The 16,285-nt window shown below is 51.1% G+C and overlaps 1 protein-coding gene across 1 annotated transcript in view; it reads left to right on the forward strand.

The window, feature by feature from the left end:
• Window positions 1-7,259: 7,259 nt before the first annotated feature.
• Window positions 7,260-16,285, forward strand: part of SALL3 (spalt like transcription factor 3) — a 17,116-nt gene continuing 8,090 nt past the window's right edge. Inside the window, exon 1 of the mRNA XM_068563333.1 lies at window positions 7,260-7,341. Within this exon, the coding sequence (XP_068419434.1) occupies window positions 7,260-7,341 (82 nt within the window). The remainder of the gene's footprint in view (window positions 7,342-16,285) is intronic.

Consider the following 16,285-nt stretch of genomic DNA (forward strand, 5'->3'; position numbering starts at 1 on the left):
TTCCTTGGCTCCATCCACACAGGCCAAGCACAGTCATTAGTGAGGAGGGGGCCCACGTGTCTGGACCAACCTGCTCATTTATTTAGCTCATCAATCCTACTGCACGGTTTGAGTGGGAGACTGTTCGTTCTGCTACCAGGTCGGTTTTCTCTTGCTGTTGATGGTTTTCAGGAGAATGTGGACTGACCCTAATTGTTCCTCTCCCCCATGCCTGACCTTCCGGGACAGCCTGAATGGGTCCGTTCCGTGAAAGGCCCGGTGCGTCCGATCACAGCGCAGACGTCCACCCCGGAACGGGAGCGGACCCGCACTGGCGCTGAGTGGTCTTTGTCGCCAGCACAGCGCTTCGGGGACCTCGAGGAGCCCTCCGCAAGGCCGGCTTCTGCAGAATTTCAGCTCTGCGCTTTTGCAGAGATTGGAGCCAAAGCAAATGACACTTGTGATAATGAGGAAGCTAAGACCGATGGGAACGGTCACATCAAAGTTGTGCCCGCCTTCCTAAAACGTCTTTGAACACGTTATGGAGAGCGGCTGTGCTTTCCAGCGAGGGCGACGCGGGCGCCTCACGCGTGTTCGCGCGCGGGAACCCGCGCCCCTCCCCCACCGGCCCGCGCCGAATGCGCGGGGTCTCACCCGGGCCCAGGGCGGGGGCCGGGGTGGGGTGGCGCCTGACGCCCAAGCACTCCAGCTTAGCCTGCGAGCCCCCAGCCCGGCGTGCCAGGCGACCGCAGAGACCCCACGCGGAGCCCCGGACGCCCCTCGGGTGGGCCCGACGGCGGACGGGGACAGCGGGCCGCGTCCTCCAAACTGAGTGGCGTCCGGACGACGGGGGACCCTCGGTGCCCCGGCCCCGCCGCCGCGCGGATTAGGAGCCGGGGAGGATGCGGTGGGCTGGCCTCGCTTTTCACATCCCTGCCCCGACTCGGTCCGCGACGTCTGAGGGTTGTCGAAACGCGGGTGGGAAGGATTTGCGGAGGGGTCGAGGGCAGGGGTCCCTCGGAGCCCACTGCAGCGGAGGCCCCGAAGACGGCCGCCCTGGAGACTGAGCGCCTGTAGGCGCGGCCGCCGGGCCCGAGAAGGTGCCAGGAGGCTTCCGCCCGCGTCCTCCCTGTGTCCCCCGCCGCACCCCACGGCCCTCTCCTCCCAACACGCGCCCGAAACTCGGCCTAGACCGGGCCTAGGCGTGCAAGGGCGCCCCCTGGCCCGGGGAACCCCCTCGGGCGCCCACGCGCAGACACGCGCGCACTCGCACACCGCCGGGCACGCTCGCGAGCCGCTCGTCCCCGCGTCCGGGCAGCCGGCTGGTGCGGGGGGCGGGGCGGGCTGGGGCGGGGGCAGGAAATGCTGTTAATTGGGGAAATGCACACGAATTGCCCGGACGGACGGCTTTTGATGTGCTCCTCGGGGCGGCGCGGCCCCTCCAAGCCGGCGAGCCCACCCGGCGTGCGCCCCTCGCCGCCCGCGCTCCCGGGAGCGCAGCGGGCCCGAGAGCCAAGGACGCGCGACATTGATCTCGAGCGAGCAGGAGGCGGAGGGTCTCATCCTGTGCCGCCCGTCAGGCAGCTCGCACGGAGCCCTTTTTGTCTCCCTCCACCCCCAATCCCCTGGGCCTCCCGGCTCCCCGATTCCCCCAGGGTGGGTGGGCAGGCCGAGCCCTGCGGAGGGTGGTCACGCTGCCCGCGCGCGTCCTCACGAGCAGAGGCCGCCTGGTCTCGGCCTAATGTATGTACACATATAAATACAGTGTTCGTCCAAATGACATTCCGCTCACTCTCCCTCTGGCCCACCGCCCTCCCCCCTTCTTCTTTTCATCATCAGCAAATAAAGATTAGCTGGGAAGATTATAGAAAGCGTTTTCAGGCTGGTGCTGATCTTTATTCCGGAGGCTTTGTGATGATATTGATGATGATGATGGTCAAGTGGACAGTTTGATTTTTGTGTTTGGAGCTAGTTATAAAGAATCAATATTATATCAAGGGGTAACTTTCGTGATAAAGGACTTTAACCAGTCCGGCTATTCATCATAAGTCTGTAGCAAGCAGATAGGTCAAAAGAAATTATATTGCACTAAAGAGTGAGTCTTCTTATCTCTCCCATACCAGGGGAATAGGGACAAGCCGATCGATGCAGTAGCTGCTGTATACTTCTTGCAATTATCAATAGCTGATTTCGCCTTCTGAGGCCTGCATCTAATAATGCAAGCTAATAATAATCGTTTGAGCCTCCCTATGGGCAAGGGAGTCAAAGTTTTAGCTGGCCATTATTTATGGAATCATACATGCTGGAGTGCCCCAGCTGGGCCCACATACAGCCCAGATACGCGGCTCGGTGGTCACAGGAGAAGTACTTTCACATGGCTTGTGTCCCTAAGTGTGAAGACGAATGGCTCCGTGCTGATGTTCCTCTGCGTGTGACATAAAAAGACATGGAATGTTTGCCTGTGATGCCTACATGTGAGGTTGTAAGCCGACCTGTAAAGAACATACAAGACAGCTTCGGAGCACACAGACCTAGATGGATTTATATATTACACACGTGGCGCCTATCTATAAAAATATTTAGACATATTTATCTCAACAGCTTTGAAAGCAAAGGGGGTGACAGCAGGAGTTGTGTGCAATGTGGGCAGGGCAGTTAGCTATATGTTGGGTTATTTAAGGAAAACATTTTATTTTTACGGGGAAAGTGATTTTCAAATGGGTGAGCAAGACGCTCAGAGAAAAAAAAAACATACATATAATTTTTGGCTACACGTTTTCTAGCCCACCCCCCCCACCCCGCCCAAATGTAATAGAAAAGCAACATCTTTATAATTGGCACTTGACATGCTGTTTGTGTTGGGCTGTGGTACACCAAGCACAGATTTCCTGTTGATGGAAACATTTATCATCATGATTGCCCCAGAGAGGCAGGTGGTGTTATCAATTACCTCTTCTTACCAATAATAATATTAGTATGGTAATATCTTTGCTCAAGTGAGAACCAATTAGCAGTCACTTGTCACAGCATTAAAGACACAAAATCAGGCTGGATTTAACGGTAAGGACCTAAAACAAAAGTTGGGGTGGGGGAGGAACCAGAGACAGGGGAGAGAAGGCCAGTGAGAAGAAGAAAAGAACTTTGATTTGGGAGGGGAAAAAAAGAATGAAAAGAGACAGAAAATAAAGCTCTAACATTTGAATACTCTTTTTGTATAAAGTAGCTGGGGAAATAAGCACACTGTAAATAAAGTGCCAAATGCACCTTATGCAAAACTGTCTTTTGTGGATGAAGAGCCAGGTAGCTTCAATAAACTGGGACATTAAAATAGAACCAACTCTCCAACATTCCCTTGTCAAATCAGTCTTGCAGATAGGCTTTCTGTTTTATCTGAATAAATGATACAAATTAATCAAACACCTAATTATACGTTCCACTAATGTATACAGTATTAATTTGTAAATAATATTATTAAGTAGACAAAATAATAACGTGTCGCCTCCTAAGATGAAAACAACATTGCAAAAGGAAAGACAATTAACAAATTAGATTTAATTATAGGGAAGAAAAGCAACTTTTGTTTTTGCAAGAGTGTCTAGGTATCACAATATTTTAATAGACAGTGGTCATGTGACGGTAGGGACTTGTGTGTCGCCAGTGCAACTCGGTGTCTGCGCCTCTGATGCACAGCTCCGGGGGTCCTCCAGTCTGGGCGTGACTGGAGGACACATCCTGTACCTCATCTGTGAAGATATTCTGCTTGACACGTTGTCGCCTGGCAATAAACCTATTGTTGGGACTCAAACTTTAGACGCCTATGCTTTCATTAAAACTGGCTGCACTAAGTAAAAACAATTAAAGAAAAGTTTCAGACCTCAGTGGAGGGAGGCGAGGAAGGGAGAACAGGTAACTCAGGAGGTAACTCGCCTTTTATTTTCGGCCTCTCCTTTTTTTTTTTTTTTTTTTTTTTTATTGACCTTGAACACCCGAATCAATTTTTTAAAAGGTGCGCCACACAATTTACTGATCCGCACCATTCTGGCAGTGGCGGGGAATTTGTGTAGGTGCCCCTTTCACAGCTTCCCTGGCTCTTTCGCCCAAGTCTTTGCTCCATCTTCTCAAGGAAATCCCAGCGCGGAGAGCGCGGGGGGCGAGGTGCAGCCCGTACCTTCGGCCAGGCGACCCCACCGCGCGCGCCCTGGGCGGGGACCGCACCCCACGCCGGGCCGGTTGGACCTCGAGCTCCGTGTCCTGCTCCGCGGCCGCTCACTTTGGGGGAGCCACTGCGTCCACCGCAGCGCCGAGCCCAGCCTGCTGTGTCTCCGCACTTACAAGGCGCAGCGCGGCTGGCGCGACACCTCTGCAATCTGACGGCTCGCTTCTTACAGATAAAGGGCCGGGGTCTCACTTTCGCCTTCGCTGGAGGGACTTAAGATCCTCCCCACGGCCGCACACCGTAGAAAATGCAGAGCAAGTCGACGGAATGAAGCAGTGGCGTTCAGGAGTCCGGGAAAGCCCTAAGGAAATCGTGCCAGTGTGTCGGAGAGAGAGTGGGGGGCTGGGACGGGCGGACGAATGGCTTTAGGAACAAAAAAGGTGGGGCCGGTGCGTGCAAAGCGGCCCAAAGAGGAGGAGTCGGTGACACCGGGCCAGGAGGCGGCCGGGGAGCCGGGCTCGGGCTTCCTCTGAGGGGCTTCGGACGCCGCGGGAACCTACGTTTGCTTCTTTTCCCCAAAGCGTCGATTTTTGTAAAAAGAGGGAAAAAAGAGAGAATTAAGCAGGTCACAACAGGCAGTGCACCTTTAACCCGACCCACCGACGATCGTTTCGTGTTCTTTCTCTGCCGGGAAGCAGACATCTACCTCTCCGCTGCGGCGCTGCAACTTCCCCAAACTCTTGTCCGTCCTGTAAATTCTGCAAGAAACTTCCACTCTCTACCACCGCCCTCCCCCACCAACACACGTCCCTTCCTCTTCCCTCCTCTTCTCTTTGCCACTCTTTTGCCAGGAGAGTTCCTGGCCTGCTCGCCCCAAAACCCTGGCTGCAAACTTTTCACTGCCGAGCGCCTCTGCGCCGGATGCGAGAGCGTCCCCAAAATGCTTGCAGCATTTGCCAAAGTTGACAGCGCACTGGCGATACAGACCTTTCTCCCCACAGCTTAACTATAAAAGCGCTACCGTGGTGTGTGTGTGTGAGGGGAGGGGGTAACTCTAGATTTCGAACATCTTTCAGATGTCATTTTTTTCTTTTCCAAAACAAAATTACCTAAGTGAATACGCCTGCCACCAAACAGCAAAACAAAACCGACCTTCAGGGATTGGTTGGGAGGGGGGTGGCAAAAGTGACGGCGGGGTCTCTTTGGAGATGATTCCAACCTGTGCACTTCCTTCCTCTGTATGATTTTCCTGCGCTTTTCCTGGAGCCCAAAGCTGTTGCTTCGTGAAACTTACACGATTAGAGGCGCGCGGGAGAACCGCGGCTGGGTAGCGGGAAGATTCTAGAACGGAAAAGCAGCCCTTGGAGAGCCGGGCGAGCGGCGCAGGGCCGGGGTCCAGCCGGGGCGGGGGGTCCCCACTAGTCAGAGCCCCGCACCCAGCCACGCAGGGAGATCGCAGCCCTCTGGCCGCCCGGGGCTGTGTGCTCGCCGGCTGTTCCCCGCCAGCACGCGACCCTGGGGGAAGCGCCGGGAGGCCATCTGTGCCAAAGCTTCGTACCAGACAGGGCCACTTGTGAGGACAAAAATAATAAATTTAGGAAATGAAAAAAGACACGCTGGGACGGGGGCACAGGCGCAGGCTCTGCGGCGACGGGGCCTGGAGCACATCCCAGCAGCCGCTCGCGATGGAGGACACGCGCGGGAATGAGCGCGCGGGAGTGGGCGAGGGCGCGTGTGCACGGCTGCGGTGGGGTGCGCGCGCGGGGGCGAGGGCGCGTGCCTGACAACCCGCGAAGGGTGGGTGCGCGTGCGGGGAGCGCGCGGCGCCGACTGCCCGGGGATGCTGGGCCGGTCCGAATGTGCGCTACCCCTCACCTGCCCTCCCCCCACGTCGCCCCCCGACAGTCCTAGAACACGGGGGGCCGCGCGCGGGACTTTTGTGGACTTGGAACTTTCAGTAACGCGGTCTCGGGGCACCCTGCGCCCCCTGCCCACGCCACAGGCGCCCCGGGACTGCACCCATCGGGCAAGGGAACTGGGGGGGGGGGGGAGGACACCGGAGCCCTGTCATCCCCTCCCTTCTCCTGGATTTAAGGAGCCGCTGGCGGCGGGGAGGCCCGGCGGGCGGGCGAAGGGCCGAGGCGGCCCCGGTGGCGGCGGCGGGCGGGGCGGGCGCTCAGGAGTCGAGGGGCCCGGGGGGCGGGCGGGGAGACGGGGGTGGGAGCGGAGGGGAGGGAGGACTAGGGGAGGGGAGGGGAGGAGCCGCTCGGCCCGCGCAGCTTCCGAACCGGAAAGTTGGTCTTGCCGAAGTCCCGCCACCCCGGCGTGCGCACTCCGCTCCGCTCCGGCCGCGAGCCTCCGGGCCGGGCCGGCCGCCGGGGGAGCCCGCGGAGGGGACCCGAGCCCGGAGAGAAGGTCCGGAGAGAGGGGACACCAGAGCCTGAGCGGGGCCGGCGCGCCGAGAGCCGCCGCGGACGAGTGGAGGCGGCCGACCGGCCCTCCGCGCCCGGAGTGCAGGAGGCTCGGCGCCCGAGCAGCCCGGCGAGACAAAGGCGCCGGCCGGAGCCCTGCCCGCGGCCGCCCGCTCCGGGAGGGGCGCCGGGCGGCGGCGGGGGGGGCGCGGCGCGGGGCGCGGGCGGCGGCGCAGACACTCTATAAAGGAGCGAGCCCGGCGCGCCGGCGGAGAGGCGCCGCGCGGACGCCGCTAAAGTTTGCTGCTTGCGCCCGGGGCCAGGCGGCCGCCGCGGCCCGCGCCGCTCCCGGCCCGCCGGGCCGCACCGGGCGCCGAGGAGCGCGGAGCCCGCGATGTGAGGCGGCGCCGGCCGCGCGCCCGGGTCCCGCAGGCGCCGGCCCCTCCTTGCCGCGCGGCCGCTAATTGCGAGCGCGGCCTCATTTGCATAGGCCGCCCGAGTCCGCTGGAGGCCGGCCAATCGGCGCGGCTCTCCGCTAATGGCCATGCATTATTCACCAGCCTAATTGCTCAGCCCCATGCGCGGCCCGCGCAGCCGCCGCCGCCCGCGCCCCGCGCCCCGCGCCCCGCGCCCGCCCGGCCGCCCCGCGCCGTCCCCGCTGGCCGCCCCGCTGATGCCGCTGCCCCGCGCGGGGCCCGCGCGCAGCTAGCAGCATGTCTCGGCGCAAGCAGGCCAAGCCCCAGCACCTCAAGTCGGACGAGGAGCTGCCGCCGCCGGACGGGGCTCCCGAGCACGGTGAGGGCCCGCGGACCGCGGCGGCGCCCGGGGGCCTGGGGGAGCGCGGGCGACGGGCGCCGCGCACCGGGGAAGTTCCCTGGCTCCCGCGAGCCAGTGTCTGCCGCGCGGCGCTCGGCCCGGGCGGGCCTGTCCGGCGACCCGGTCCTCCACCGGAGCGCGCGGCGCGGGAGTGCGGGAGAAGTAAACTTGGCTCGGCCGCCCGGAGTTGAGCTGCGCACGGAGGCGTCACGGCTCGGGGACCGCTCGGAGTCCGCGCTGCCCGGCGGAGGCCGGCGGGCCGAGCCGGGCGCTCGCGGGAGGGGCCGCGCCGCCGCCTCCGCGCCGCCCCTCGGGCTCCCCGCGCCCAGACGCTGGGGCCGGCCTCGGCGATCGCGGCGTCCCCCGGGCGGGCGCGGCGGCGGGGACGCGTCCGGGGCTCACCCACCACCGGACGCGGGCCGGGGAGGCCGCTGCCGGGACAGCTTTGTTAGGCGCCTGGCGCCCTGGCCGGTGCGCGCTCGGAGCGGGTCCGCCGCCCTGACCCCGGCTGGCCAGCGGCCGCCCCGTGTGCCCGAGGGCCGCGGAGCCCGCGAGGTCCGGGCGAGCCGACAAACCAGTGATCCCATTCCGAGGAGAGTAGGAAGTTGGAGTCGCCTGGCCTTTCCTAATGGCCGCCTTGGGAATTAACCCCGGGGTGAGCTGCGCCGCGGCGCGGGGGGGTGGTCCTTGCACGCGGTAGGACCCCGGCACGTTTCTGGTGCCTCTCGGTTTTCTGGGGCCTCTTCCTGTTCTTTTGGAGGCGCCGCGGGCAACTCTGCAGCCAGCTGGCGGGTAGGAACTTCCTGCCCATCCAGGAGGGAAGGTAGGAGCCACGAAAGTTAGCGCCCGGCGAGGAGCCGGCTGGCCGTGGCCGCGCCCCAGCCCGGGAAGTTAGGGCCCCGGCCGCTCCGGCCTCCCGCTGCCCACGGGTCCCCAGGGGGCGGGAGGGGCGGCCGCGGCGCGATCGCGGGACGCAGGGCGACCCCCCACTGCCCCGGAGCCCGGGCAGCGAGTAGTTTGTTCCCTGCAAAATAGGCCGGCCAACTTTTTGGATTAACCTATTATAAGTGGTTTAGAGCAGATACGCGTCTTTTCGCTTTGAGAATTAGCCTGCAGAAAATAAAAGGAGTTGAAGAGTTTAGCGTGCGGTGTCGTAAAGTTTGCAAAAGCCGGTATACGTCCTCATCGGAATGGAGAACGGGAGTAAAGACTTCTTACGCGGCTGGGAATTCAGGAATTAAACAAAATTTGAGAACTCGTGAGGGTCTTTTTGTCGCAGCGGAGGTAAGGGAGTCTTATCTGTGTCGCCTGGTCACCCAAGATTAGAACGGGAGATATGCTAAAAAGAAACGCTTGCATATGGTGGGTAGATTAAGGACAAAGAATCTTTTTGTCATGGAAATGGATTTTTTTTTTTGTTTTGTTTACTTCATCACATAGAATTTCTCACACTTGGTTTGTTTTCTATTGCCCTCAATGACTACATGATCAAATGAATGGATTTATTTCTGCCGAATGAGAAAGACAGTCTTTCCTTCAAAAGAACTACATTGCATCCCAGTGAGGAATTTTAAAGCTTTATTATTGTGGCTCCTGAATAGCTTAAAATCGGCTTTCACAGCCGCCCCAAAATGCAACAATGTAAATACTTCTCAGCTTTGTAGGGTCGTTATCAAAATGTGCAATGTCTCCTTTTATTAAAGCATATTTTAATTAATAGAGTAAAACCCTTTGTATTTAACAATTAACAAGCTGAGGCACTGCTATTCATTTTTAATTTCACTTCAGAAATGAGAGCGTGGTGAACCTCCTAGTATAAGCGTGTGGAGGGGTCCAGAGCCCTTATTTGAAAACCTAAGATGGAGTAAATTATTCAGAAGTTCTCTTTTGAATTCCCCTTGTTGTTACTGAATTTATTTAGGGGTGAAACATATTCAGGTTTTTTTTACCCACCGTGGGATTAAAGTTTTTGTCAGGCTGTGTTTTTCACAATCATTCCGAGTTGTAATCAAGATATTGCCACAGTTCCTGATCATATTTTGCAACAGGCCAAAAATAGCCTGTCTGGGGCTGAGGCTTAGTCAAGGAGTGTGTTCCCTCGATTGTTCGGGCAAACTGTTTAAAAAATAGTTCTTTCTGATTTAATTATTCTGAAGCTGATTGTTCACGGAGCATAAAAGATAGTCTGTTCTCTCTTCATTTAAGGCATGTTCACGTATATATTGCTCTGTTGTACTGATCGTCATCAGGAGGAGAACTAAGTAAAATATATTTTTTTTAAGATAAATGGTTGTGAAAACTAAATTACTCCAACGTGAATCAGATATTCTCAAAATTATATTTTGTTAAATGCAGTGGAAATAAACAGACTATGCATGAAGTTATAAGTGAGCTAAGTTAGTTTACAGTGTTTTAGAAACGAAGTAAATAATTCCTTTGTATTACTTTGGATGTTACATGTTAATTAAAGCAGTAGATGCCCGCAGTAAAATTGAAGGTTCTTGATAATGATATGGAACACAAATATTCTATGCAAAATGTTTAGTATAATATGGGGGGAGGCAGTCACATTAATTTACAGTAAAAGACTTTATTTCTTAAAAAAAGAAGAAATATGACTATTATTTTTCAGGCTTTGGTTTTTAGGCAAGCAGTGAAAAGATAGCTGTCCAAAAATGCTTCAGTGCTCTCCAAACCTTATTGCAGAAATGAAATATGATGACATATGTAGAATGAGAGAAAGTGATAAAGATTTACGTAAAGTTCTAAAGTTATCCTGTTGTAAAAATGTGTTTTAAGGATGACTGGGACTAAACTTACATTCCCACTAGGTACTATCTTTTAAAATTGCAAATTGTTTCATTCCTGTTTCTGAAAATTTAGAAATAAATGGGATGCAGCTTTAGGATTCAGTTAATTAAATGTATGCCACAATAATGAAATCTTTTGAGCCAGCTGAATATTTTTGTTCTAAAAAAAATTAATTAAAACTTCTAATGACGGAACAGCACTTACACTCCTACTAAGAGCTTTAAAAGGTGTATTGTTGCTGTCCTTCACTGGATAAAATACAGCTTAGGAAAGATACATTTTACTGTCATTAGAAGGAAAATACGTATTTAAGGAGAAACAAAAGGATATTATAATTTAAAGCAGTTTGCCATCCTGTATTTTGTTTGTTTTTATGTTCTGCCAACTCACAGTTACATGGCTATCTTAAAAATCCTTTTAAATGATCCTGTGATTTAAGACTTTACCAATGGTATTCATAGACCGTGTTTGAATTAAGGGGAAGAAGGCCCCCAGCCCTGGGTGAAGAGATCTTTTCTCTTTTATCTGTCTGTGCATGGTTTGCCTTCAGAGCTCTGGGCACTCACTCACACACTTACAATTCAGCATTCCAAAAGGAAACAATACAGAAGCCACTTTCTGACATCCCTAGGCAGACTGTTTTCTCTGAAACATGAAAGGTAAGGAGTAAGTTAAGCAGGGAGGGAAAGGAAAAGAAGAATTTGCGAACATTTATTTTTTAAACGACATTTAAAATCCTAACCTATTTAAAAATGCATAATTTGGTGGCCAGTAAAAAGCATGCCAATTAATTCTCACCTTACAGAGAAAGAGCTGATTATGTTACAGTTAAGGGATTTTTTTTTTTAAGGCACATTTAAACTTCCACAATCTACTCATAATGCAATATTTTTTGATCTGTTTAGAGCCAGAAAATGAAGAAGGTATGGACCAACAGCAGGAATTACTTACCAAGCTGATTATTTTTTGTATACAAGATGATGGCAAAAGCAGGCCAAAGTGGGTCAGATTTCATTTTCAAGTACAATCTCTAAGAGGCTTTGCCATTCACCCCAAGATAGCTCCGAGAACATGTTCTTTTGGGGGGAATTCAGCAAAGATACAACCAAGGTTTCCGTTCTGTGTACTGAACACCAGTTAGAATTTAGCATTCTTAAATGTAAGTATTTTATTTACATGAAATAAAAACCTTCTTAACTGCCAATGAGGTCATGCCCCATCCTTCAATGCTGCAAATAGTTTCAAGAAGGATAATTTTTTAATAATACTTATAATAGGAAGAGGTTTCGTTGGTTTGTTAGTTTTCATTTTCCTTCATGATTTCTTGACCAGTTGCTAGGATACGAACAGCATATCTTAGTCTTGTGAAGATGAGGGCTAATTCTACCACTGGTGGGACAGGTTTGTAATTACAGCATATGTGAAGTTGCCACCCACTTCATATAAAATCAGGCATAAATAAAGTCTACGTAAAAATTGAATGTTTTACTATTACCTTACATTAACTTTTATATTTGAAAAAAAGATCCCTGTCCTTAGATTTTTCTCTTGTAAGTTGAACACCTTTATGATCTAAACTGCAGTTAACTGTGTGATTCCCAAGCAAATAAGGCAAGTCATATCACAGAAAGTGTGAGATATTAACTGAAATAATAAAATAATGTAATGGGCTCTATTTATGTTAGAGATTAGGATTTGATCTGTTTGTTAAAGGCAAGAGTTCTCTGGGCTGAACCATTGTCCACCAAAGAGACCTGAGGCTGCCAGCGTTGCGTCCAGCTCCGTGGTGCCCTCCGTGGGCCTGTCTTTTCCAGTCATCCCAGATTCGTTATGCTTACCATCGGGGACCCCTCCCCTCCTAATTCCCGGGAAGCCTTGGGGCCCACATAGCGTCCAGCCTTGGTGGCCTGGGGTCTGTGAGAAGGAGGGCTTGCAGAGGGCTGGCAGCTTCCGACCCATCTCCGCGAAGGTGGGTGGTTCAGGGTGCTGCTGCGACAGCCCTGCTGATTTAACCTTTGCCTGCTTTGCCCTGCCAGGGGTGGCCACTAGATGTCAAGCTCATAATACAATGAGTGCATCTGTGCTGTTGACCTTGGCAACAGGACTCACCAGTGTTCTGTTAAGTGTTAACACTGGCTCTGAGTGCGGACTGGGGACCCACGAGTTTGCTCTGTGCTGCTCGGTTTATCAAATGCCCATCTAGTTCAGCACAAGTGTTTATAGTGCTCAAAGAGGGGAGAGAGAACCGTTGTCTTTTGTGTGGCTGTTACATCTTGAACTGTTTAATTAACCCTGCAGGTGCCGTGGCACTTGGTCTTAATTTGCCGTCATTCTTGGTCCTCTTTTCCAGAGTGCCCTCTTCACGGCACCGTTTGGTAATTGACTTAGGGCTCTGCCCATGCAGAGCCACTAGCTTCAAGCCCCCAGGGCAGGGCTTTTCCTGGATGATTTTTTGCATGTGTGTAAACTTCGCCCGTAGAAATGGACCAGTGCGGTGAGGTGATGACAAATCGTGGAAATGATTTAATGACCTAACCCCGAGTGCAAGCAGTCCGATGGTTACAGTTGATCGGCGCCTTGTTCCCGGACACCGTGTAGTTCCTGCTGCTCTGGGGCTGTTTAGACCCAGGTGTTTATACGTCTAAGTGGCTTTGCTTGTTTATGTATTTTTATGCACAGTGGATTTGAAAAGTGACGTGTCGAGGCCCGTAGGCACTTCCGCAGAGGCGTGTGGTGGAGCAGCACGTTTAATTTCATGTGTGAGTTTAAACCTCCGCCTCTGAACCGAAAGTGACCCTGCACAGACCTTGTTTTTCCCCCTCCCCGAGCTTTGATGGAAACTGTTTGCATTTGCCGCCGTATTCCAGGTTTGGGCGTTCTCGGTGAGGCACAGTGATATCCGTGTATTCATCGTAAGCGAGATTACAGCGTAACATGTGAGTGAAAGAACTATTGTGCAACCTTGAAGTGTAACAAACATCTTATTATTTGATGCAGCAGATAGTTAAAACAAGTGAACGTTGTGGCCGCTTTCCATCTGCGTGTGTCCATAAAGGAAACAGTGTTTCCCCTCCCTGGTGCTTCACCCCACAGATGAAAAACCGCAAATGTTTTAAACAGAAGACATTTGGCGCCTGTGCCACAGGTGGTCCTTACTTAACAAATTTGAGGCGTGGGCCGCTGAGTCGGCGGAAGCGGCCTGCGGGTCAGTGCGGCTTGGGCGAGGCACGAGCGCCCTCCGCTGTTCCGCTCCGAGCTCACACGCTTGGAGGTCTCGGAAAAGGACAAAATTTTTCTGTTGCGTCTGGAATTTCTTCTACGTTGTTAAACACAGTAGGGGTCTCTATTTGTCTCCTCCTGTTTCACAGCTTGGGCTCAGTATGTGATAATTCATCTTTCTTTATGGGATTCAAAGCTATCATAAGGAGTTAAAAAGAATTAATTTGCAAGAAAATAGTGTCTCCTAACAATTTGGGAAAACTTGAAAAATGCTTCCTAGATTTTTAAGGGATGGAAAAGGCACAGGAGAAAGTACGGTTTCCTCTCCTCGAGACCCACGTGGCATTTTCAAGTTACTGATTAAAGTGGAGAAGTTAACATTCCTTTTCCCGTAAGGAACAACGTTTGCTTCTCTTTTCGTTAGTTGTAAGGGATTTAAAATGCGTAGCAAAAGTGTGCCAGAGTAAAGGTGAGAGTTTGAGCTTGATCAGCAAAATTATCAGACACCTGTTTACTACTCTTTGTAATTCAGTTACTTATTTACAAGGCACTGCCTCCTGGAAGGAGAGAATAAGAAAGCCTTGCTGAGAACTGCAGTTTGAATTTTTTAAAGAAAGCATCTTGTCTCAAATATTCTTATCTATGTTACAGGGATGCTTTTAACTCGTGGCTTTAAAAGATCCTCGTGAGTGTAAACATTCTGCCCGTCTTCTGCCACGTCGTTTTTATTTGGAAGGCCACATACGCTTTTGCAGGCAGCGAAGACGTACGTGATCCTTGTATAACATGATCCTTGTATATTGTATAGCAGACCAGGAATCGGAGCTGAGAGAGAAATGGGAAGGGCATCCTTTCACACCCAGAGTTATCCTAAGAATAGGGACATTTTTGCTAAACGTTCTCTGCATTTTTTATCAGTGAGAAGGAAAAAAAACCATGTACTTTTAAGACTGCTGTTGAAGCTGTTTTTTGGTTGGAGGCCTCTCTGAAAGGCGATGGCACCCTTTCCCCCTCCTGCAGCCCCGAGAGGCGGCACACTTGCTCAAGAATGTTTGAATGGTGAGGCTTAGAAACCCTGGAAATCTCAGGTATAAATAGCAAGTGTGGGGTTAGCTGTAGAAACTAATTGCACATTTCCTCTCCACCTGAAATAGCTTCCTCTTTTAGCCTCCGTGCTTTTCGCTCCTCCTGACTGCATTCAGGAAGACAGACTCGGCGTTACGTACAGACACCCGGCTCACAGCCATGGCTGGTACATCCTCGGTGTTAGCAAAGTAGAGAGTTCTTTCCAATACATCATCTTCCTCGTATTGACACCCAGCGAATACAGCAAACCTGTGTGGCACTTTCAGAAAGTAACCTCAACCAAATATTCCTGTTAACCAGGAAGGGAAGACTCTTGGTTAAGTTCTGTTACTGGGTGCATTGGTTGGCATTTTTCTTCGCTAGTTCTAAGAGAACCCTGGTGCCCTGTAAGCCCCTGCCTATTTACAGTTTGAAGTCTCTTAGTCATTGACAAGCCAGTATGCAAAAAGTAAATTATTTCGACATTAATGATAATGTTAACAATGCTTGTTTTTCAGTTCCCCCTTTAAGGAAGAAAGAATTTTCCCATTGCATTGGAAATAAATTTCTCAAACCTTGTACTGTTGTTACAGTGGCTCATTGACGTGGTTTTACCTTGAAACAAAAATTTTAAAGCCATATCAATAAATGGGTATAATAACTTCTATTTTTAGAATGCAAAAGCCAGTTAAAAATGTAAATTTAATTGAAAGGTAGTTGGATACATTTGAATCCGACATAATACTGGCTTAAGACAATGGCAGGATTAAGGGCTTTAGAAGTTGCATGATAAAATTTGGAGCTGCTGTCAGATCTCTCCTATATGGGTTTTCTAGTTATATAGAAAGCATTTTTTTAAAGATAAATACTTCCAGATGAGCACATCTACACTGTAACATGATGCATGTAATCGCTGTAACAAGAACTGCCGTCGAAGCAAGTTATAACAACTTATTTTGCATCTCGCTCTCCTGAATGTGGCAGAAGGTCGCTGCTTTCACTCTGGACTCAACTGCAGTCTTGCTGCTTCTAAAGAGCTGTGTCCCTAGTGAAACAGGCTCGTTTTGGTTCTCCCCTACCAACCAATTCAGTTGAAGTGCTTGTTGTTGTTTGAAAACATTCTTAAAATACGCACCCAAAATTTCAATTGCACACATGACGTATTAGAGGCTTTTCATTTGCATTCATTGTATTCAAGACTGTCTTGTGAAATTTGTGCTTCTCTGTAACTTTTATGGAATGCTAATCCTACTGAGATTTTGATAGTGAAACGAGTGGAAATAACAATTGAAGTGATCATGTTATGGTACTTAATACAGACCCCAGTAAGAAAAATTATAGGTGGTGATTCTAAATTATTTGCCCCCAATAAAAAAGTCTGAATTGTATTGAAGAATTTTTTTCCTTCGCTAATTGTAGCTTTTAAAATATGTTTTAGTTAAAAGGCAAATTTATTATGAAACTTGGCTTATAAAATCCAACAATTATCTGTTTTGTTAGGTTCATTAACATAATGAACTAACAGGTCCAAAATGCCATTTTCACCCAATTTCCTCCCTTCAATTTTGCTTTCCTTCTTCAATTTTAGAGGAATACAGTGGAAGCTTATTTTACTTTGACAAGAATATCTTCACTGTGTTTAGGTAATTATCAATTTGCATTAAACAAAATGGCTTATTATTTGGTAAATGGTACTTAAATATTATTCTATGCACAGTTTCTGCAATTGAGAAATAATTGTAATTTTGCTAACCTGCCAATGGGAGAAGAAGGAAATTACCTTCCCAACTTCCATGAGTTTGGAGGTGAACCCAAAATACTTAACACA

Source organism: Eschrichtius robustus, chromosome 14 (assembly GCF_028021215.1).
Source record: "Eschrichtius robustus isolate mEscRob2 chromosome 14, mEscRob2.pri, whole genome shotgun sequence".
In the NCBI taxonomy this organism is placed as follows: Eukaryota; Metazoa; Chordata; class Mammalia; order Artiodactyla; family Eschrichtiidae; genus Eschrichtius; species Eschrichtius robustus.